The following is a 22194-nucleotide window of genomic DNA, read 5'->3' as shown; positions in this document are numbered from 1 at the left end:
GAAAGTCACACGAGGGCCAATAAATAGTCTACATGACAGGTATTATTTTTTTAAGGAATTCACTGCCAGACGTGCAAAAATGCGTCCACTCCAGTGCCAGGGTTTTTGTCATTGTCACTTGAATTCCTGGTCTCACAGAATATTAAGTTTTAAGACGACATAAACGTTTAATGCAGTGGAAGAAACCATAGACACTCTTCTTTCATCTGAAAAAAAGGAGTAAATTCCTAAATGATATTAGTCTGGAATTATATGAGCTTGAAATGGGGGCGGCAGTACAAAATACAATACAATACATCCATATTGGTTTATATCGCGCTTGAACAACAGCTGAAGATAAAACAAAGTACTAACATGGACAACAATCAAATACAGGAAATACATGAAAAATGGTTCATGGCTATCGTGTCACGTTAGCTGACCGTGGTGCTCTTACCTCTTCAGCTTTGACGAACGCAATATAAAAAAAAATACATAAAAATATTGAGATCCAGGATTGTTTTCAGAGCAAGAAAACACAAATAATTGGGATTGTTAAAACATCATAGCTAGCACATGTTTTGATTGTTTATGCATGCTTACATGTTTGTGTTTGAGCTAGCGCGTATCACTGCTAGTGCGCGTCCATGCGAGAGAGCGCGTCAACGCATGTAAATCGAAGGATGTCAATCATTATCTGCGCTGGCGTGTATAATCCAAGGTAAAAGATGTCCCTAGATGTAAGTGTTGCATGTGTTGACTGCGCAGTGGTCGCTAGGAAGAGGAGGAAGAGGACGAGGAGGAGGAAGAGGAGAGCAAGAGGAGAGCAAGAGGAGAATGAGCGCCACGCGCCACCACACATTCGTCTCTCGCAACATCACGGGCGGGACCCACGGTTGGACCGCCACCCTGGTAAGCTCCAGCTCCGGCGAGAGCTCTCCCGCCGACGCCTTCGGACCGTCCGAGCTCCAGAGTGTCGCCCAGGCGCCGCCGACGGTGAGTCTAACTTTGCGCTACCAAAGTCCGTCTTTCAAGGCCTTGTCTGTAATCATGTCGGCGGATAAATCACCCGAGTTTGACGAGGCGGATCTGGAATATGGACGTGAATGCTCCGGAAAGGTCATCCCGGTGACTGCTGATGTCCTATCTCCATATTGGCATCTATCTAAACACCGAATCGACACATTTAAAAGATTGATATCAAAGAGATGCAGGATGTTATCGACGCAATCAGTGGATGAGAGCGAGGTTTGCGCTACATATCGATCACTTGGAGGGAAACTTCAATGACCTACTTTTATTGTGGGAGCCGCACGCTCAACTGTCCGTCAACACCAAATTTGTCCCGTGCTTGACTTTACTTTAGTAGGACTTGAACACACCATCATTTGAAGAAAAGTTTAGAAACAAGGGGATTGACTAGTTTATGGTTAGGGTGTTAGGGGGCTAGGTTTAGGATTAGGGTTCAGGGTAGGGTGAGGGTTCAGAGTTAGGTTTAGAGTTAGGATTGTGTTTAGGGGTTAGGATTAGGTTGGGGTTTGGGGGTTAGTGTTAGGTTCAGGGGTTAGGGAGTTAAAGGGTTAGGGCAGGGATGGGCAAACGACGGCCCGCGGGCCACATAGGTTTAGGCCTATTAGGCTTTTTAATCCGGCCCGCCGAACTTGTCCAAATTATAGTAAAAACAGTGTCTGAAACTCGCGACAAAAAGGTAGCGGATAAAAAGGCAGACAACTCTGAAAAGTTATCTGCCTCGTTTTTCACAACTTGAAACACGATAAGACCAGCAATAGCAAAAAAAAAAACAAAAACAAAAAAAAACATCGGCACGATACTAGTGCAGCGTGTTCTACCGGAAACAAATTCCTTGTGTGTTCTACATACTTGGCAATAAAGATGATTCTGATTCTGACAAAGTATTACGTTCTTTATATTAATTAAGGCTGTACCTACCACAAATGTTTCTTGCTTAATTTACGGTAAATGTTCAAAGCTGCAGATTGCGCTGCAGTAGTCATTTGTCACCACAAAGCCCCTTTCATAACTCTCACGTACACTTTACAGTCACGGTTTGATATAAATTTACGTTTTTTTAGCGTCACACATGTTGTTAGCTTCTTTTGAATCTTTCTTCTGGGCTGAGGTTCTGTGCATCAATTTTGGAAAATCATATGCAAATAACCTTATAACGCTTGCGAAAGTCCGGAAGAAAGATGCAGACTTCTGATTGGCTGCCGTGCAGAGTATGCAAATTTCAACTGCAGGTAGCCTATGTCTGTGTGCTTGGCGACGGTACACGTGAAGTGTTTGCGCGTGAAGGCGTGAGGGCGCGGTCAGGACAATCCATTGTCGGTCAATCCATTGTCAGGACAATCCATCCATGGTTTAGCGGAGTTCAACACAAGTAGGTATTATTGAGCTTTAATATTTCGTTGTGTAATAATATGTTTTGAATGATGAAAGTGATTCCATTTTTCAATAAATGTTGATTTCTTAACTTCACACCGTCGAATGAAACAGACTCAATCTTGATAAATCACAGTGCATATGTTATTTTAATCTATTTCCACTTCCTCCTCCCAGTATCTGCGAAATAGTCTGTAAATCCCATATCTTGCATATTCCTTGAGACACATGTATTAATTGATCAGGGATATGTTTCACATTTGAAAGACAGTTAATAAATTGGGTTGTAGTGTTCTTACTGTGGTATGAGGTTTGTACACACTACGTTTAAAGGACAACCGGCACCATTTTTTTTGTTTCCTACTGACATCAGAAAAAAACGTTTGATAGCATCTAAAATACCAAAAACACGCAGGCTGATATTTTTAGTCAACTGAAAAACACCAATAAAAATGACTTCAAAATGAATCCGGAAATGCCCATTTTCAGAAGGTCCCACCCCCTTGTTCGTGACGTCACGCCAAGATGTCTTGCCTTGCTCGAGAATCAAAACAATGGCTTCAGATTCGGAGAAGATGCTTTCTTGTTACTCCTCCAGTTATGAATATGATTCAAATAGTTATGTAAAGGAAAGCATAAATGTTTGCAATTGATTAAAGAAGTCCTTCCGTCTCATTTTGAGGCATCTGGACTCCAATGTAGCGCCCAGAAAATGCACAAGATGGCACCCAAGCTCCGTTGGAAATGGGCTGATTTGCCTGCTGGGAATTTGTGTCAACTAGTATCAAATAGTAGTCTTGGTGCAACACACAACGATTCACCATCACATTATGTGTTTTCCTTCTAATTTTGCCATCAACACGGATCAACACGACGTTTTCAGACCAAACAAAGTACCGCAAAATGTATTGTGTGTCACTTTCTCGGTCAGGGGCGGTTCAAACCTGACGTCACATGGGGATCGTCATCAACTCGAAAACAAGACTTCATGATTATTCAGCGCAAGTCTTAAAACGTAAACTGTAGCTATATTCTGTGGAATCTCTGTCAAATTTTAGAACCCATTGCGGCCCGCGAGTCAAAAAGTTTGCCCACCCCAGGGTTAGGGTTTGGGTTATGTTTGGTGCATACAATCGCATACAGAGCATACAAAGCATACAACAAACAATGACCCGAGAACGAATGGTCGTGCCGGGAGTCCTTTTAACTGTCACTGATTGGGAACGACCAGCATCTGCGAGGCAGCAGGCAGGGCTGACAGCGCTACCCGTTGGTCGCCAATCCGAACGTGGCAGTCCGCCACTGATCGGGACGACCAGCACCCGTGCAGGTGCAGGCGGGGCCGACAGCTCCACCCGTAGGTCGCCAACCAGATCATGACAGTACCCCCCCTTCAAGGGACTGCTTCTTGAAGTCCCAACAGTCTCCCAAAAGGTCCAACTCGCCATGAAACGATGGTGGAGGTGGCAACAGTTGCCTCTCCAGCATATGATGGGCGGTGGCCTGATGGGAACGGAACTCAGCCTGGCGTGGACGAAGTTGCGGCACGGATCGTAATGGCCGTGTGTGCGATGTGACGCATGGCTCAACGCGGACGTTGCACTGCCAGGCGCAGAGTGGCACCCGGACGGCCGTATGGGAACGGGTCTCAACCGGATGGTGGCGTGGACGTTACGGCTTGTCGAGTGACTCAATTCAAACTCGACGTGGCGTGGACACAAACTGCCCGGCACCGGGGAAATGAGACCAGTCCATTGCAGCTCCGGGATCCAGCGGTGAGTGTGGTCTCGGACTGACGTGTACGCGGACGTTGCACGCCTCGTCATGGATGCGACTCAATTCAACATGCACGACGACAGCGTGGCTGGACGTGGGCGTGCACTTCCAGACACCCAGTGTCACCTTGGACGGCCACCTGGAAAGAGGTCTCGGCCGGACATTGACGTGGACGTTATGGCTCGTCGAGTGACGCAATTCAAACTCGACGAGACGTGGGCTAACGTGGATGTTGCACTGCCGTGCACAAGGTGGAAATGAGAGCGGTCTGTTGTACCTGCGGGATCCGATGGTTGGCCGGGTCATTCTGTCACGGATTGCAAGGTGGTGATGTCAGATGTCGATCCCAAAAAGCAGGCAGGAGGGAGCAGCAGGTTCTGTTTGATAACGTCAACAAGAACAAAATCTAAAACATCAAAGTCATTCATACAGAAAAAAATACAAAGTATCAAATATAGACCAAGAGTAAAAGTCTACCAAGATTAAACAAACACATGCACAGCATACAATGCAGCAGGCAGGGCTGACAGCGCTACCCGTTGGTCGCCAATCCGAATGTGGCAGTCCGCTACTGATTGGGACGACCAGCGCCCGTGCAGGTGCAGGCTGTCACATCTTAATTGGCGTCAGGTGCGCGCCCCTCCCCTCCCTGCTCTCCGGGCTCACTCACCTGATTCCAATCCCTTTGATTGTGCCTTCTGGCTATAAAAGCCACCCGTTCCCGCTCGGTCCTCGCCGGTATTCTTTCTTTCGTTACCCTGTCACCCAGCAGTATGCAGGTTGGTCCCGCTCGTCTGTTCAGTTGCCTTACCTCCTGTTTTTGCCAAGCGTGTCTCAGTAAACATTTATTGAACTATACTGTCTCCATCGTGTATTGCGGATCCAAACCCTTCCTTTTTTTCGTCCGCCGAGTTCTGTCGCCACTCCTCGAGCGGACGTGACATAATACACCGGCCAACTATGGATCTCACCGATGAAGACAAGTTTATATCCGCCTTAGCCCATCAGGTGGAGCGTTCGAGCCAGCATGCACAAGAAATGCGCCGTCCTCCGCTCGGCGCGGAGTTCTTTATTGAAAACAAAGATAAGTCCCTGAGTCTCTGTGTATATACCGGGGTCTGAACGACATCACCATCCGCAACAAATGCCCTCTCCCCCTCATGGATTCGGCCTTCGCGCCCCTCCAATCGGCCACCATATTCACCAAGCTGGATTTGCGTAGCGCATACCCTCTGGTTCGCATCAGAGAGTGGGACGAGTGGAAGAATGCATTCAAAACGCCCATTTGGGGAATTTTGAATACCTGGTGATGCTGTTCGGACTCACCAACGCTCCCGCCGTATTTCAAAGCCTCATCAATGATGTGCTCATGGACTTCCTCAACGTATTTGTCTTTGTGTATATGGAAAACATCCTATTGTTCTCTAAATCGGCAGAAGAACACAGGCAGCATGTCCGACGGGTCCTGCCGCGGCTCCTGCGAAACCGGCTCTATGTGAAGTCAGAGAAGTGGGAGTTCCACGTCCGCTCTCTGTCTTTTCTGGGGTTCGTTGAGGAGCAGGGGCAACCTCGGGCCAATCCTGCCAAGACCAAAGCGGTGGTAGAGTGGCCAACCCCCAAGATGCGCAAACAACTTGCGATTTTTGGGGTTTGCCAACTCTGCCGCCGCTTCATCCGCGGTTATAGTCAGACGGCACTTCCCCTAACCAATCTCACTTCCACCAAGGTTCCCTTTAGGTGGACACCCGACGCGGAAGGGGCATTTAATCGCCTCCGAGGCGCCTTCACTAACCCTCCTGTCTTACTCCACCCCGACCCGGACCACGCGTTCGCGGCAGAGGTCGATGCATCGGATTCCGGGGTGGGGCGGTATATTCCCAATGCTCCCCGGCTGACCAGAAGCTCCACCCATGCGCCTTCTTCTCCCGCCCCCTCAGCCCTGCGGAAGCCAACTATGATGTGGGGAACCGGAAACTGCTGGCGGTCATCCGGGCGTTGCAGGAGTGGAGACACTGGCTCGAAGGGGCCAAACACCCCTTCACCGTCTTCACCGATCTTAAGAACCTGGCCGCCATTCGGTCCGCCAAGAGACTTCATTCACGGCAGGCCCGGTGGGCACTGTTCCTGACCCGCTTCAACTTCAGTCTCACCGACTGCCCAGGTTCGCAGAACACCAAGCCGGACGCCCTATCTCGCATTCACGAACCGGCAGAGAAGGAGGTGTCGCCACTCCACGAGCGGACGTGACACAGGCGGGGCCGACAGCGCCATCCGTAGGTCGCCAAACAAATCATGTCAATGTTGGGTTAGGGGATTAGGGGTTTGGGGGTTAGGGTTAGGTTTAGGGGGTTTGGGTGTTAGTGGTTTAGGTTTAGGGGTTTGGTGTTTCTGGGGTCATGGGATTAGGGGGTTTAGTAGGTTAGTGTTAGGGTTGTAGTTAGGGTTAGGGTTGGGGTTAAGGTCAGGGCATTTGGAGTTAAGGAGTTCGGGGGTTAGGGTTATGGTTAGGTTTAGGAGATCAGCGTTTTAGGTACAGAAGCATTGCAAATTTTGCGCCCCTCAACACAGAACCGTTCTGATGGCCTTCCTGATCTAAAACCAACAAGTCCAACCAGGAAATGTGTTGAAGTAATTGACAACACTTGGATCAAATGACCTGGACTTTTCAGAGAATGCCACTGAGTGACCTGGAACTCTTTTCAGACTTGGCTTAAATGACCCGCAAGTTAGAAGTGGTCAATTAGCAATGGAGGACAGACTGGAAATACTGGAAAATGAGACAGCAAAGCCCCCCCTCCCAGCCCCAATAAAAAAAAAAAAATCTTGTGATGTCGTCACAGTTTCGGATGCAACCGGAAAATACATCTTCCACCCGGATTATTTCTGTAGTCAGAGATGAGAATGAGAATGAGAAGTCTTTGTCATGGAAGGGATGACCTTGGCCTTCAAAATCAATATCAAGGCTGCTGATGTCTTCAAGAATTCTCATGGAAAACTTTAAGACCACAGAAATGAGCCACGTTACACAATCGACCCAGCGCGCGACCCACTTTGCACCCACATCATCGATTGAAAGCAGACGTTGAATTGCGTCCTTGCATACAATGGCCGACAACTCACGCCCTCAACTTTGTTTGGAGAACTTTTCTTATCCCTAAACTTCATTTCGTCCCCTCAGCTCAGTTGTCATCCTTTAAAATTCCCCGCTTGGGAATTCTGGGAAACGGACCCTCTCGCAGAGAGCCGTTTTTTTTTTTTAATTAAGTGGTGGACGAATTAAGGAGTAACTTGGACCTCCATCTTTGTTCATTGTCACTAAAATGGAGACTGGCGGCTTCCATTTCAATGATTAGCTCGACTGGCTAACGGGAAGCTTCTCATCGCGCCGGGTGATTTTGGCGTGATGACATCAAGGAGTGCCTCATTTCCATTCGACTTTTATAAATGGCCGGCGGCTTGCGAGGAAGCGCCTCACTAATAACGTGTTTAGTACTCATCAACCGGCTCTAATACTCCCACTTCTTTTTAACGCTCCCACCTTGTTTGATACTCCAAGTCGATTGTTCGTAAATCTGGCAAGTAACAATCCCGATGACCCGATGTTAAACTGGTCTTACATTACAGGTGTCAAAGTCAAGACCCGAGGGCCAAATGTGCTCCGCTACATCATTTTATTGAAAGCAAATCAAGTTCCATGATGCTAGCTAAAGTCCAAACCAAAATTCCAAATTGTAAACAACAATAACAGGCATTATTCTTGACTTCAGATTTGAAAACTAGTTCGTCATTCACTCATTGACCTCAGACGATGTGCAAAAATGTGGCCACTCCAGTGCCAAGGTTTTTGTCATTGTCACTCCAATTGCAGGACCCATAGGATATTGAGTTTTAGGACGACATAAACATTCAATGCAGCGTAAGAAACCTTAGACTCTCTTTCATTCATCAGAAAGAAAGAGTTAATTCCTAAGTTTTATGGGTCTGGAGTTATCTGTGCTGGAAATGGCTGCTGATGTACAAAATACAATGCAATACATACATATTGGTTTCTATAGCGTTTTAACAACAGCTGAAGCTGGAACTAAGCGCTAACATGGAAAACGAGGAAATGCTGCCCCCTTGTGAAAGTGAAAAAGCATTGCCAGAGGTCTGGCCAGCGCTTTATCGGCACCCAAAGAAAATAAACCAAAACCCGAACAAATGAATGGTGTTGATGTCATATTTTCAAGTCTCGCATAAATTCGGGGAAGAAATTACAAACGGTTAAAATCTGGAGGTGTCGGCATCGCTTCATCAGACTTGTTTTGTGGGGCTACCAATGATATTAATACCTACCAAATTCAGGTGAATCGCCCCTCTCCTCCTCCAGGTGGCGATGGCACCTCGGGGCTTCGAACCATTCCCCACCGTGGATGTTCCCGACCACGCCCACTACATCATCGGCTCAACCATCCTCGCCATCGGCATCACCGGAATCGTCGGCAACTTACTGGTCATCTACGCTTTCAGCAGGTAGGAACAGTGTCGAAATGTGGTTCAACGGGAGTGGGAGGAATTCTGAACGGGAGGGAGGCAGGACAGGATTGGAGTTACTGGGTTGTTTTAGGTGAAAATCCAGTTCTGTGTCTCACCTTCCAGTTGAAAGGAAAAAAACAGACCAAAGCAATCTGGAAATGTAGTTTTACTTTACTTCGCCCAATGGTGGGCTTTATCACCCCCTGGCCTTCAGTAGTGCTGTCTGAATCAATCCACGCTGTGGCTGTAAATAAAAAGTCTGGTGTGATTTACTAGAGGGTCCAGTTAGCCAGGAAATAATACTCTCATTAACTCATTCACTGCAAAATGTGCCAAAAATGTGTCCACTCTAGTGCCAAGGTTTTTGTCATTGTCTCTTGAAATCAAAGACCCACAGAATTTTGAGTTTTAGGACTACATAAACATTCAATTTAGTAATAAACCTTATAATCTTTTCTTTCATCAGTAAAAAACAGTTAATTCCTAAATTATATGGGTTATCTGAGCTTGAAATGAGGGCGGCTAACCAAAATAAAATACAGGTAACATCCGACTTATGACCAGCTCGACTTAAGACCTCACATACTTACGACCATGACCCCCAGACCCTATTTTTAAAAACTTTTGTTCTACACCTGGCACCGCAACACGCTAGCAGGCCGGCAACTGGTTGGGCAATTTTGGCCAGGCAGCCAGCATTTCACTCTCGCACACCAATCGACCATGTGATGGCACCAGAGGCAGGGAGTTTGCGTGTCATTTAGCCTCCGAGTCTCTATTCAACATTTTGAGTGGATTTTTACTTACGACCATTTCGACTTACGACCGTTTGGTTGGAACAGAACTCGATCGTAAGTCGGATGTTAACTGTACATATATATTGGTTTACATAGCGATTTAACAATAGCTGAAGCTGTAACAAAGTGCTAACATGGACAAAAGGGAAATGATTCCCCTAATGCTAGAGGTTTGGCCAGTGCTTTATTGGCACCCAAGCAAGTAAAAAACATAACCCGAACTAATTAGGCAATGGCGCTGAACGTCATATGTTCAATTCCCGAATAAACTTGAAATCTGATTGGTTCAAGCAACAGCTTGATAAACACTTATTTGATGCTCCAAGGCTTGCAGAACTGATTGCGAAGGGTCGATTTCTGACCACAAATGATAGCTTAAATTTGATTGGTTCAATGCTTAAATGTGAAATCGCACATCTGGAAGCAGCACAACACGGGAAAAGGAAGCCGAAAGACAATTTGGAATTATTTACTAAGAATTCATGGACAAAGTAGAATTCACATCAGTCTATGATTCAGATATTTTTAGGCCAGCAGAGAAGGCCTTGCAGGCCCTGACAGCGCACCACTTGATTAGCCCACCTGTGATTGGCTGTGCTCAAGCATGTGACCCAATTATTCATGTGTGTGCATGTGTGTATGCGTGTGTGTGGGTGTGCGTGTGTGTGTGCGTGTGTCTGTGTGTGTGTGTATACGTGTGGGTGTGCGCTCAGGAGCCGCAGCCTGCGCACGCCGCCAAACATGTTCATCATCAACTTGGCTGTCACCGACCTGCTGATGTGTGTCACTCAGGCGCCCGTCTTCTTCACCAGCAGCATGCATAAGAGATGGATTTTTGGGGAGAAAGGTACGCACACCCTGGATTGGTCGCCGCATACACACCCACGATGGACCAAACTAACAGAAATGTCTGTGTGTGTGTGTGTTTGTGTGTGGCAGCGTGCGAGCTGTACGCCTTCTGCGGCGCCTTGTTCGGGATCTGCTCCATCATCACGCTGACGGTGATCGCCGTAGACCGTTACTTTGTCATCACGCGACCTTTGACCTCCATTGGGGTGTTGTCGCGGAAACGGGCCCTGGGCATCCTGGCGGCGGCGTGGGCGTATTCCCTGGGGTGGAGCCTGCCGCCCTTCTTCGGATGGAGTGAGCATACACACACACGCACGCGGATATTCTAATTGAATGAGAAATTACACATGTGAGCAAATTGACAAACAACATAAAATGTACAAATGGTGTCAAAATCATTTTTTGCCACGGGCGGGACACATTGTCATTACGGTTTCCTCGTGGGGGCTGTTATGAATTTGGGGAAGCCATTGGAATGCTTCATCAGCTCCACATTTTACATATAGAACGTTCATCAAATTAATCAATAACTAGTTTTCAAATTTGAACCAAAAAAATAATTACAATAACCCAAAACAAACCAGACCGTTGCCACTCCATTAGGAACACGAACTTGTGTGGTCCACAAAACAGGAGATACAAATTCGACATTCAAAAACAAAATGGAAGATACAGTGATACCTTGGCTTACGAACTTAATTGGTTCCCAGGAAGTGTGTGTAAGGCGAAAAGTGTGTATCCCAAAAAATAATTTCCCAGAGGAAACCATTAAAATGAGAATAATCTGTTCCCAGGTCCCCATAAAACATAATTTTCTACTAAATAAGCTTTAAAACCCCACAAAATATACCTCATTTTATGTATAATAAATGTGCTATGGTATTATAATTAAATAAATTAACTGTACTGTATAATAGTCGTTTTATTTACCTTTGTGATGGTCGTTGATGGCTTGTGTGGGTTATTTGTGAAGCCTGATTGATGGGAATTTTAACCAGACTACACTCTGCATCAAAGTTGAAACGAGTCCAAATTTCACTGTTTTCTATCCATTTTGTCACTCTCTCTCTGTCGTCTGCCTGTCTCTGTAATGTTTAAACCACCCTCCCTCACTGCTGCGTTCTTGACCAATCACGTGGCTTTAACCGCAGACTGGGGGCAGGGAATAGAGGAAAAAAAATGTCGGCAACCATTTTCTTTTTTGGAGAATGGCTTCACTCTCTCTCTGTCTGTAACCACACCCCACCCCCTCTCACTGTTGCGTTCTTGATCAATCACGTGGCTTTAACTGACGACTGGGAGCGGGGATTAGAGGACCAAAACAAGCCGGCTGCCATTGTCTTTTAGGAGAATGGGCTCGTTCGCGAACGGCACATCTCTCATTGTGGCAGCTCAGTGTGTATCCCGAAAAATATGTTCAGTTGCCAAGGTGCATTTTTTATAAATTTAACGTTCGTAAACAGAAGAGTTCGTTAGCCAAGATTTTCATAAACCGAGGCATCACTGGACTGTTATGATGGTTTATATATACGACAATTAGAAAATTTGGCTTGTACTTTAGCAAGCATTAAATTTCACATTCTTAATTCTCTTTCATGGGCCGAATAAAATAGCGTAGCGGGCCACATTTGGCCGCCGGGCCTCGACTTGGACACCTGTGATGTATAATAAGCCGTTTTTAGACAGAAAAAAAATGACAGTGTATCATACCGTATTTTTAGCCGTATACTAAGGCGTTTTTGACCTGAAAAAAACTAAGTCATCGGAACAAAAAATGTCGAACGTAGCAAACAACTTTCATTTCTTTCATAACTTTGCTGCTGTGAAATGTAAATTTCTCCACTGCGAGACTAATAAAGGCCAATCCAATCCAAACAAAACCATGACTAAAACATGAGAAGGCAAAACAAACCTGACACAAACAATGACACAACACTGAATTGTTGTGCCGGGAGTCCTTTTAACTGCCACTGATTAAAAGGACCAAAACCTGTGCAGTTGCAGGCGGGGGCCCTACAGTTCCACCTGTTGGTCAAAAACCCAAACGTGACACATTGCAGTTACGGGTTCCTCTCGGGGAGGGTGTTATCAATTTGGGGGAAACAATTAGAGTGTTTAATCCCCTCCACATATTCCATCTAGAACGCACAAAAAAAATAATAATAATGAATAATTAGTTTTCCAACTTGAAGTAAAAAATAATGACTGTTATTGTAGTTGACTTGGGACAATTTGGAATTTTGGTTGGGACTTTAACAAGCATCATGAAATCTCACAAATTCACAAAATGCTCTGTGGGCCAAATAAAATGATGTTGCGGCCCAGATTTAACCCCCGGGCCTTGACTTTGACACTCGTGATGTAAGGCATTAGCCAGCTCACTTGCTAGCCAGCTCCATCTCTAGATAACTGGATTGCTAGCTAGCTGGATTAGGAACTAGCTTGCTCGCTAACCCGTTTGATCGCTAGCTCGCTGGATCGCTAGGTAGCTGAATTGTGAGCTAGCTCGCTTGCTAAGCAGCTTGATCACTAGCGAGCTGGATCTCTAGTTAGCTTGCTAGCTGGATAGATGAGCATTGAATTTCACAAGTTTGATTTTGTGGGCCCTATAAAATGATGTGGCGGGCCAGATTTGGCCCCCTGGCCTTGACTTTGACACTTGTGATGTTAGGCATTACCCAGCTCGCTTGCTAGCCAGCTCCATCGCTAGCTACCTGGATCGCTAGCTAGATGGATCGGGAGCTAGCTCGCTTGCTAACCAGCTCGATCGCTAACGAGCTGGATCGCAAGGTAGCTGGATCGCGAGCTAGCTTGTTTGCTAACCAGCTCGATCGCTAGCGAGCTTGATCGCTAGCTATCTTGCTAGCTAGCTAGATAGATGAGCATTGAATTTCACAAGTTTGATTTGCTTTTGTGGGCCGGATAAAATGATGTGGCGGGCCAGATTTGGCCTGCGGGCCTTGACTTTGATACGTTTGATGTACAAGATGGTTGGGATAGGGGGTGAGGGGGTGACAATAGTGATGCATCTGTACAATATTGACAAAACTCATCAAGTGTGTCTTTGTATGACGAATTTGTCAGGCGCGTACGTGCCGGAAGGCCTGCTGACGTCATGCACGTGGGACTACATGACGTTCACGCCATCGGTGCGGGCTTACACCTTGCTGCTATTCATCTTCGTCTTCTTTTTGCCGCTGCTCGTCATCGTATACTGTTACATCTTCATCTTCAGGGCCATCCGCAACACCAACAAGTCAGTTGCTCGATCGACAAACTCGAATTTGCGATAGTTTTCCTCAAGCGCACTTGTGGTTGCGTTGGTAGGGCAGTGGGCAAGATGAGCGGCAGCGGCGTGCACGGCCACTTGGCCTCTCGCGACGTGGCCAAGTCCTTCCAACGGCTTCAGAACGAGTGGAAGATGGCCAAGATCGCACTCATCGTCATCTTGCTCTATGTGGTCTCCTGGTCGCCATACTCCACCGTGGCCCTCACCGCCTTCGCCGGGTAAAGCTGAGGATAGCTTGCCGTTTTCTTTGTTTGTAAATAAATAAATGAAAAAATAAATAAATAAATGTGCACATAAATAAATACATTTGCAAATAAATAAATACACAAATAAACGAATATGCAAATATATGAACAAACAAATACATAAACAATTATGCAAATCAATAAATGAATGAATGAATGAATGAATGAATAGACAACTAAATATGTAAATAAATAAATATGTAATTAATAAATAAATAAATAACCACGCAAAAACACTTACATAAATATGAAAATAAATAATTAAATAAACAAATATATAAATATACGAATAAACAATTCTACAAACCAATAAACAAAGATGTAAATACATAAATGAGTAAGGAAATTAATAAATAAGTAAATAAACAAAACTACATCTATACCTACTTAAATCTTCTTTTCATACCTACTTAAATAAATATATAAATAAATAATTAAATTAACAAATAAACAAATACATAAATACCTTCATAAATAAATAAGTAAACATGTAAATAAACATGTCAATAAATAAGTACATGAATAAATAAACAAATACTCAAATACATAAATACAGAAATACTTACATAAGTAAATAAATACATGGATTATTTAATGAATAAACAAATAAATACAGAAATAAAGAGGCAATAAATATGTAAATAACTATATAAATAAATAAGTAAATAAACAAATAAATAACTAAATAACCAACTAAATAAATACATAACTAAATAACTAACTAACTGACTAAATAAATGAAAAAATAAATACATAAATAACCAACAAAATAAATAAATAAATAAATAAATAAGGGTCTTGGTTACGCGCTAAGCGGGATGCCTGGTTGTGGTCGGCCCGTGTGCGATTCTTAATAATAATAATAATACATTTCATTTCTAAGCGCCTTTCAAAAGTCTCAAGGTCACTTTACAGTCACAGGATAACTATTTTTCTGTGGGTGAGCAGCGGCAGCCACACACACCGGAATAACTCAAATAGATAGAAAGTTAGCTAAATACCTAATAGATAACTCATAAGATAGTTAGCTCCATAGTTAAAAAACTCAAATAAGTAGAAAGTTAGCTAGCGCAGCGAATAGATGACTAATAGATAACTAGCTATATAACTAGTTCTTGTTGTCTTTTGTGCAGGTACGCTGAGATGTTGACTCCGTATATGAACTCGGTGCCCGCCGTCATCGCTAAGGCCTCGGCCATCCACAACCCCATCATCTACGCCATCACGCACCCCAAGTACAGGTAGGAGAACACCAATCAGGCATTTTTAGGCATTTTCCTGTCAATACTTTCCAAGCCCCACTCGGTTATCCCATGGCGAGCCGTGGATGTCATGGCTAGGCCTTCAGTAGTGCTATGTCTGAATCAATTCACAGCTGCGACTGTTAAAATGTGATGTGTTTTACTACAAGTCCACGAGAGGCTACCGTTAGCCAGGGGAAGAAAATGTCCGACTTCTCTTAATGATGTCCATCCTTTTACGTCTTGAAAATGGCTTTAACGGTAAATCTGCCACCAAATCCATTTTTTCTCCTCCTTCAGCCATTTTGGCTTGACAAAAAATGTTATTAAATCAACACAACAATATATTTGCTTATGCAGCTCGCTACCGATACAGCAGTGACGTGCAGTCAGGGGAGGCAGGTGAGGCTATGCCTCACCTGTCATCATGGAAATATCAAATGACAAAATAAATTAAACAGTTATATTTATTTAGTGATTTGTACTTTAACCTTCTTTTCCATTTAACTTCACCATTTTTGGATTTTTTTTTCAAAATCGGTGAATTTTCATATTTACCGTTCAAATACAAAGTAGAGACGAGCACTGAGGCACCAGCCGGCCGAGCCTCACCATGGATTGCGCAATCACTATGCTAACTGTGCTGGCTTGCTCTGCAGTGAGACCGCATTGCTGTCCCTCTGCATATCGCTATGAAAGTGTTCAAAAGCTCTAGTATATGAAATAAATTTCTACAGTTTTGCTGGTGTATATAATGTACAGTCACTGTACATTATATTCACTGTACTACAGTGTTTATTTTATTTTATTTTATTTTTATCAAAACTGTGTGCCTAGGTGAGGCACACAGTTGTCCTGCCTCATGACAGGGGGCGCTGGTGATTACAGATTCTTCTTGCGACTCCTCGGCTGCAGAATAATATAATTTGTGACATCAATCTACAGTAAACAGTTAGCAAATTAAGTGCAACCATCCAGTCATTTTTTCGTGTTGCTTGGCCTTATTTTCAGAATGGTGGATTACATATCTAAATTGAAAGAATTTTCTGGACTTTACTGGACTTTCAATCGAAGCAGGAGATAATAATTAAAGGAAGACCAACCGGACTGTATAGCTCATAAACGGTGAGGTATAATGTAAATCTCCTGGACAGCTTCTCAGCTTTTTGGCCAAGAAGGATCTCATTGAAACTATTCCTGAAGCGACAAAGTTGCTCCAGCTCGTGCTCACTGTTCCAGTGTGGCTAATTGCGTGTTTTATGATGTTTGGATATGTGTCGTTTGAGAGGGTGGCATAGATGTCAATGAGACTGTTGGGCTCGAATGTGTCTTTAAGACCATCACAGTTCTGTAACTCAGATCCAACTTCGCCATGGTTTGGTACACTTGGTCAAAAATATCCTCTCCCGTTGTAGTCCCTTTGAGACTTTGGAGGGCTGCCAGCTCCTCGCATATCTCAAAGTTTGCGCTAACTCCATGAATAAAAATGAGCAGTTGCGCTGTGTCTTGCACGTCCGTGCTCTCATCCAGTGCTAATGAAAAAAGTCAAATTCTTTCGACTTCTGCTGCAGCTGGGCATATACATCAATCCCGATTTCTTCACCCTGCCTGGTGAATGTACTCGCCGACAGACCTACGGCATTATATGCATCTTTCTTCTCGGGACACAACTCCTTCGCGACAGCATCCATACATTACTCTCCGTCCGTGAAAGGCTTACCGCTGCTTGCTATCAGCTTAGCAACCCGAAAGCTGGCCCGAACGGATTCCTTCTGCTGAGATAGTAGTCCACTTTTCGCTTTGAGAGTTTGTTTGCTCGTATTTGGCCTTGCATGCTATCGTACTTGTCTTTGTGACGGGATTCATAGTGTCGGTGAAGATTGTAATCTTTGAATACCGCCACCGCCTCTTGACAGATGAGACAAACAGCCTTTTCTTTGCATTGAACATAAAAATAATTGTTTGTCCACAGCAGGTTAAATACCCTGCATTCTGAATAAAAAAAAAATCTCTTACCTAACCTTTTCGCCGTTATTCCGTTCTCTCTTTGACAGGAAGGTTTACAAGAGAAAACGGGTCTGGGACCAAATAGAGCGCCACACTGAGTGCACCTGACTGTACCACCAGACTCCCCCCCCACTTACTCATACGTCACTTTCTTGTGTCGCGTCGCATTGTGACCGACTCCTTTAGCGTTCTATTGTGAGCAGGTGTGTTTGTATTGTTCAATCACGATTATAAACAACATACATTGATTACATTGATCAAAATAGGAACAGACAATGATGGAAAACCGACCTTTGACTTGCAAAAGGATTTTTTATTTTTCTGGAGGCCAAATGGGAAAAAAAATCTGATAGCATCTCTGGTATTGTTCAGGGGGCCGGGCCAAATGTGCTGATGGGCCGGATACGGCCCGCGGGCTGTAGTTTGGTGACCATTGTTTTAAACAAAACACGTTAACTGTTGCCAATCAAATGGTGAATAAGCTACTCTGTGGAGTTCATATGTTTGTAAATCTGACTGTGATGACGTCAGTGCCTCACCAGCCATGAACCTCATCGCACGTCACTGTAATACAGTATGCTAGCTCTGGCCAGTATGCTTTTGTCACTAGTGGCTAGTGATAAGTCAAGTTTTCACAAACTCTTACGTTGACCAGCGCCTTCAAGAAGGCCTTGGTACCCTTTTGGGTTGTCAACTGGAAATCTGATTGGTTAGAGCTACAGTTTGATCGACACATTTGATGCGACAGGGCCTGCAGAACTGATTTTGTAGGCTTCCAGGCAGATTTCTGACCGTGGTAACAAATAATGGCTGAAACATGATTGCTTAAACACTTCAATATGAAACCACATCTCTGGAAGTAGCACAACAGTGGAAAAGGAAGCTGAAAGACAATTTGGAATGATGTCATAAGAACTAATGTACAAAATATATTTAACGTGATTCAGATATTTTTTGGACCAGCAGAGAAGGCCTTGCAGGCCCTGAAGCTCCACCACTGAGTTTGACCTAAATGTTAACTAGGCTGGACGAATACACAAGCGCAAGTCACAGCGTGACGGGATAAAAAAGGCTTTAAAACGCCGTCATGGTCACTTTGCTGATTGCATTTTAGCACCGTGGAGGCAACCGAAACTCATTTTGAACAAAACCCATAGAATCCGTCCAGGCATCCATTTTGGAAATTGCTTATTTTGTACCTGTACTTGTCACAGTTTGCGAAAACTCATTTCATTTAATTTTGCTCAAAATGTGTGTTTATGTGTGTGTGTGTGTGTGTGTGTGTGTGTGTGTGTGTGTGTGTGTGTGTGTGTGTGTGTGTGTGTGTGTGTGTGTGTGTGTGTGTGTGTGTGTGTGTGTGTGTGTGTGTCCAGGGTGGCGTTGGCCAAATATATCCCATGTCTGGGCACTCTTCTATGCGTGCGTCCTCTGGACCTTCGTTCGGCCAGCAGCAGTTTCGTGTCGACGCGGCGTTCCACCGTCACCAGCCAGTCCTCTGACATAAGCTCAAATTTCAGACGACAAAGCAAGAGTCGCCTTTCCTCTGTCTCCGACAGCGAATCGGTGAGGCCGCTGCATTATGACAACTATTGGTCCTAAGTCAGTGGGCGGAGCCTTTGAAGTTAACTCATTGACTGACAGACTATGTGCAAAAATTTGTCCATTCCAGTGCCAGGGTTTTTGTCATTGTCACTCAAATTGCAGGCCCCAGAAAATATTGAATTTTAGGACGACATAATCATTCAATGCAGCGCAAGAACCTATACAATCTCTTCTTTCCTTTGAAAAAAAAGTTAATTCCTAAATTATATGGGTCTGGAGTTATCTGAGCTGAATATGGGGGCAGATGTACAAAATACAATACAATACATTGATTTATTTAGCGCTCGTGGAAAGGGGAAAAAAAACATTGCCAGAGGTCTGACCAGCACTTTATCGGCACCCCCGCTAGAAAAAACAGAACCCCAACAAATTCGGGAATGGCGCTCCACGTCTTCTTCTTTTCCTTTCGGCTTTTCCCTTCAGGGGTCGCCACAGTGAATCAATGTCCTCCATCTAACCCGGTTTTGTGTATCCTCTTCTTTCACACCAGCTACCTTCATGTCCTCTTTGACAACATCCATAAACATCCTCTTTGGTCTTCATCTCTGACTTTGTCTCCAAAGCCTCTAATATGAGTTATCCCTCTAATGTACTCATTCCTGATCCTATCCAATCTGGTCACTCCCAAAGAATGGCACTCCTCGTCATATTTTCAATTCACGAATTTGGGGATGGCAGTGAATGAGTTAACATCACCACAACTATCGCTTTGAATGTACTACGTTTGGCTTAGGTGGCATCCCCCAGGGATCCTTCCCAAATCCCCTTAACTTATTGTCACTTGATTTCAGGACCCACAGAATATTAAGTTTTAGGACAACATAAAGATTCAATTCAGTGTTAGAAACCTTAGACTCTCTTCTTTCATCAGAAAAATATTTAATTCCTAAGTTATATGGGTCTGGAGTTATCTGGGCTTGAAATGGAGGCGGTGGTACAAAATATTGATTTAAATCGCGCTTTAACAACAGCTGAAGCTGGAACAAAGCACTAACATGGACGTAAGGCAAATGCTGCCCGCTCGTGGAAGGGAAACCATTTTCAGAGGTCTGACCAGCGCTTTATCGGCAACCCCGCCAAACAACAAACAAACAAAACCCGAATAAATTCGGGAATGACATTGATTGAGTTAAGAGTGAGTTTTTCTTTGGACAGGGTTTAACAGATACTGAGGCGGACCTGTCCAGTCTGAGCTCGCGGCCTGCCAGCCGCCAGGTGTCCAGGGACACGGCCGAATTCAAACCGTCGTCCAGCTTCAAAGGAAAAATGAAGAGTCACGACTCTGGAATCTTTGAGAGGGTCAGTCGGCGATAAATATCACATCGTTGATGTCACTTTTTGTTTGGGAGAAACATTTGACCTTTTACATTTCTTTGGCATAGACGTCTTTCGACATGGACATTTCCACAATTGGCATCAGTGAACGCGGCAGCATACCTAACGTGAGTATCGAAACGTCATCACCACGGGAACAAACGGATCAGTTAGCCAAGGGTGTCAAAGTTATTTTATTCTGCAGCCCAAATAAAATGACGTGGTGGGCCAGATTTGGCCCCCGGGCCCTGACTTGGACACCAGTGCTATATATGATCGTTTTTTGTGTGCTAAAAACAGATTATTATCCACGCTCGTTTTTTAGTGTCAAAAACTGGAATTTCACAGGTTTGATTTGCTTTCTTGGGCCGAATAAAATGAGGTGGTGGGCCATATTAGGACCCCGGGCCTTGACTTGGACACCAGTGCTTATATGCTAGTTTTTTTCGTCGTATATGGCGGGGTTTTTTTTGGGGTCAAAAATAGGAATTTCACAAATTTGGGCCGAATAAAATTATATGGCGGGGCAGATTTGGCCCCTGACTTTGACACCTGTGACACCTAAACATTTTGTCCACCGGCAGAGTGGCGACGTGGGAGACGCTCATGCTAGCAGAAGCGTGCTAAGTCGTATCCCGAGCATCGTCATTACCGCGGAGTCCAGCCCCTTCCCACCCGTCGGACGGAGCGGCTCACGCTCCAACCGGGCCAAGGCAACCTACAGCGGCACGGGGGCCGGCTCTGGATAACGCACATTTTCCTTTGGATTCTTAGATACACACACACAAACACACGCACACAGACACACACACACACACACACACACACACACACACACACACACACATGCTCCCAAAATAGAAATTAGCTTTGTGTTCAATGACCCTTTTAAGCAGCGAGCACTTTCCATGTTGTTGACCGCTTTGCATTTAGATTGTCAAGAGCGTCAAAAAGAATTCCCGAACTGCACTTTTAATTTACTGACTGAATTTTTTACAGATGAAGTAGGATCGCTACATTCGTTTGTTTTGTGTTGAATGTTTTTTTCTTTTATTAAGCGTACACAAATTTAGAATTGACATGTTTACACTGTCATGCATGTTCTTTTTTGACATCTTTGAGTGTTCATACCGTTGTTACATACTGTATTTCTAAGTTTACCCAATTAGCCAGCTAGCTAGTTATCAAGCTAGATACACTAGCTAGCTAGCTGTTTTCTCCTTATTTGCTATCTATTAGCTATGCTCTATCTCGATGGCTTGCAAGCTTTCTATCTATTTGAGTTACTTCCGGGTTGAGTGAATGCTGGCAAATGTGGCTACCGCTGCTCCCCCACAGAAAAAAAAACTTATCCTGTGACTCTAAAGTGACCTTGAGATTATTGAAAGGCGCTTTTCAATGAAATGTTTTATTATTATTATTATTAGTATTAGTATTATTAGTATTATTAGTACAGTAAAGTCTCATTATATCGATATTCTCGGGAGTCGGAAAAAATATCGATATAACCGGACTATCGATATATCCGATCCTGCGGCATGTACATTTTTTCCTTGCGTTCATAGAAATAGTATCGTAATAAGCAGTACGATCGATATAACCGATATCAATATCACGAGACTTTACTGTATTATAATACATTGTAGTGAAAAAGGTTTTCAACAAACTACTGTTATCACAGCAGACATATTTGTTATGTCCCATGAGGTACGCAGTCACAAGGTTTCGACTTGATACGTATTTGCTCTTCGTCATCAATTTGAATGTTTCCATGGCAGCAACTGTGTGTTGATGGGCCTCTTCCACACTAAAAGAAATAATAATACTCAATTATTTTCTTTTACTTACTCGTGTTGTTAAATGGTCAGTATCTGCACTGTTTTATTCTTACTAGAGCCAAGGGTTTCATTTCACTTCCATAACCGTTCTTACAAAAAAATGTCAAAAAAAAAACATTGTGTATTCTACAGTTTCAATGCCTCATCTAAAATCACATTTAACGTGTTATTTCTTGCACCTGCTGTATTTCTACGTTCACTGTTGCTTTCATTTTTAGAAATTAAACCAAAAAAAGACAAAAAAAAAATGTTGAACGAGTAATTTATTCATACGGTAGGGGCGTGTCAGGAAGTGACCGACATCCTCACGTGTCGACCAGCTAGCTGTTACTGTCTCTT

The 22194-nt window shown here is 44.1% G+C and overlaps 1 protein-coding gene across 1 annotated transcript; it reads left to right on the top strand.

Annotated features, from left to right (window-relative positions):
- Positions 1-750: 750 nt before the first annotated feature.
- On the top strand, positions 751-22076 carry LOC148888945 (melanopsin-A-like). The gene is made up of 11 exons (XM_089011542.1): positions 751-975; positions 8528-8670; positions 10184-10317; positions 10410-10613; positions 13404-13575; positions 13647-13826; positions 14987-15094; positions 18475-18664; positions 19859-20002; positions 20086-20145; positions 20602-22076. Exons 1-11 carry the CDS (start codon positions 817-819, stop codon positions 20764-20766), a joined length of 1659 nt encoding a protein of 552 aa, XP_088867668.1. The 5' UTR covers positions 751-816; the 3' UTR covers positions 20767-22076.
- The last annotated feature ends 118 nt before the right edge of the window (positions 22077-22194 follow it).

The sequence above is a fragment of the Hippocampus bargibanti genome, linkage group LG13, assembly GCF_051943395.1.
Source record: "Hippocampus bargibanti isolate YZ-2025 linkage group LG13, ASM5194339v1, whole genome shotgun sequence".
In the NCBI taxonomy this organism is placed as follows: Eukaryota; Metazoa; Chordata; class Actinopteri; order Syngnathiformes; family Syngnathidae; genus Hippocampus; species Hippocampus bargibanti.
Note: the sequence above shows the minus strand (reverse complement) of the source record. Positions and strands in the feature narration are given on the sequence as shown.

What these genes read in the sequence shown, in the direction of transcription:
- LOC148888945 (XM_089011542.1), top strand. Translation starts at nt 817, where the DNA reads ATGAGCGCCACGCGCCACCACACATTCGTCTCTCGCAACATCACGGGC. An exon ending in GCCATCCGCAACACCAACAA is followed by an intron (nt 13,576 to 13,646) that starts GTCAGTTGCTCG and finishes TTGCGTTGGTAG; the next exon opens with GGCAGTGGGCAAGATGAGCG. An exon ending in GCCCTCACCGCCTTCGCCGG is followed by an intron (nt 13,827 to 14,986) that starts GTAAAGCTGAGG and finishes TCTTTTGTGCAG; the next exon opens with GTACGCTGAGATGTTGACTC.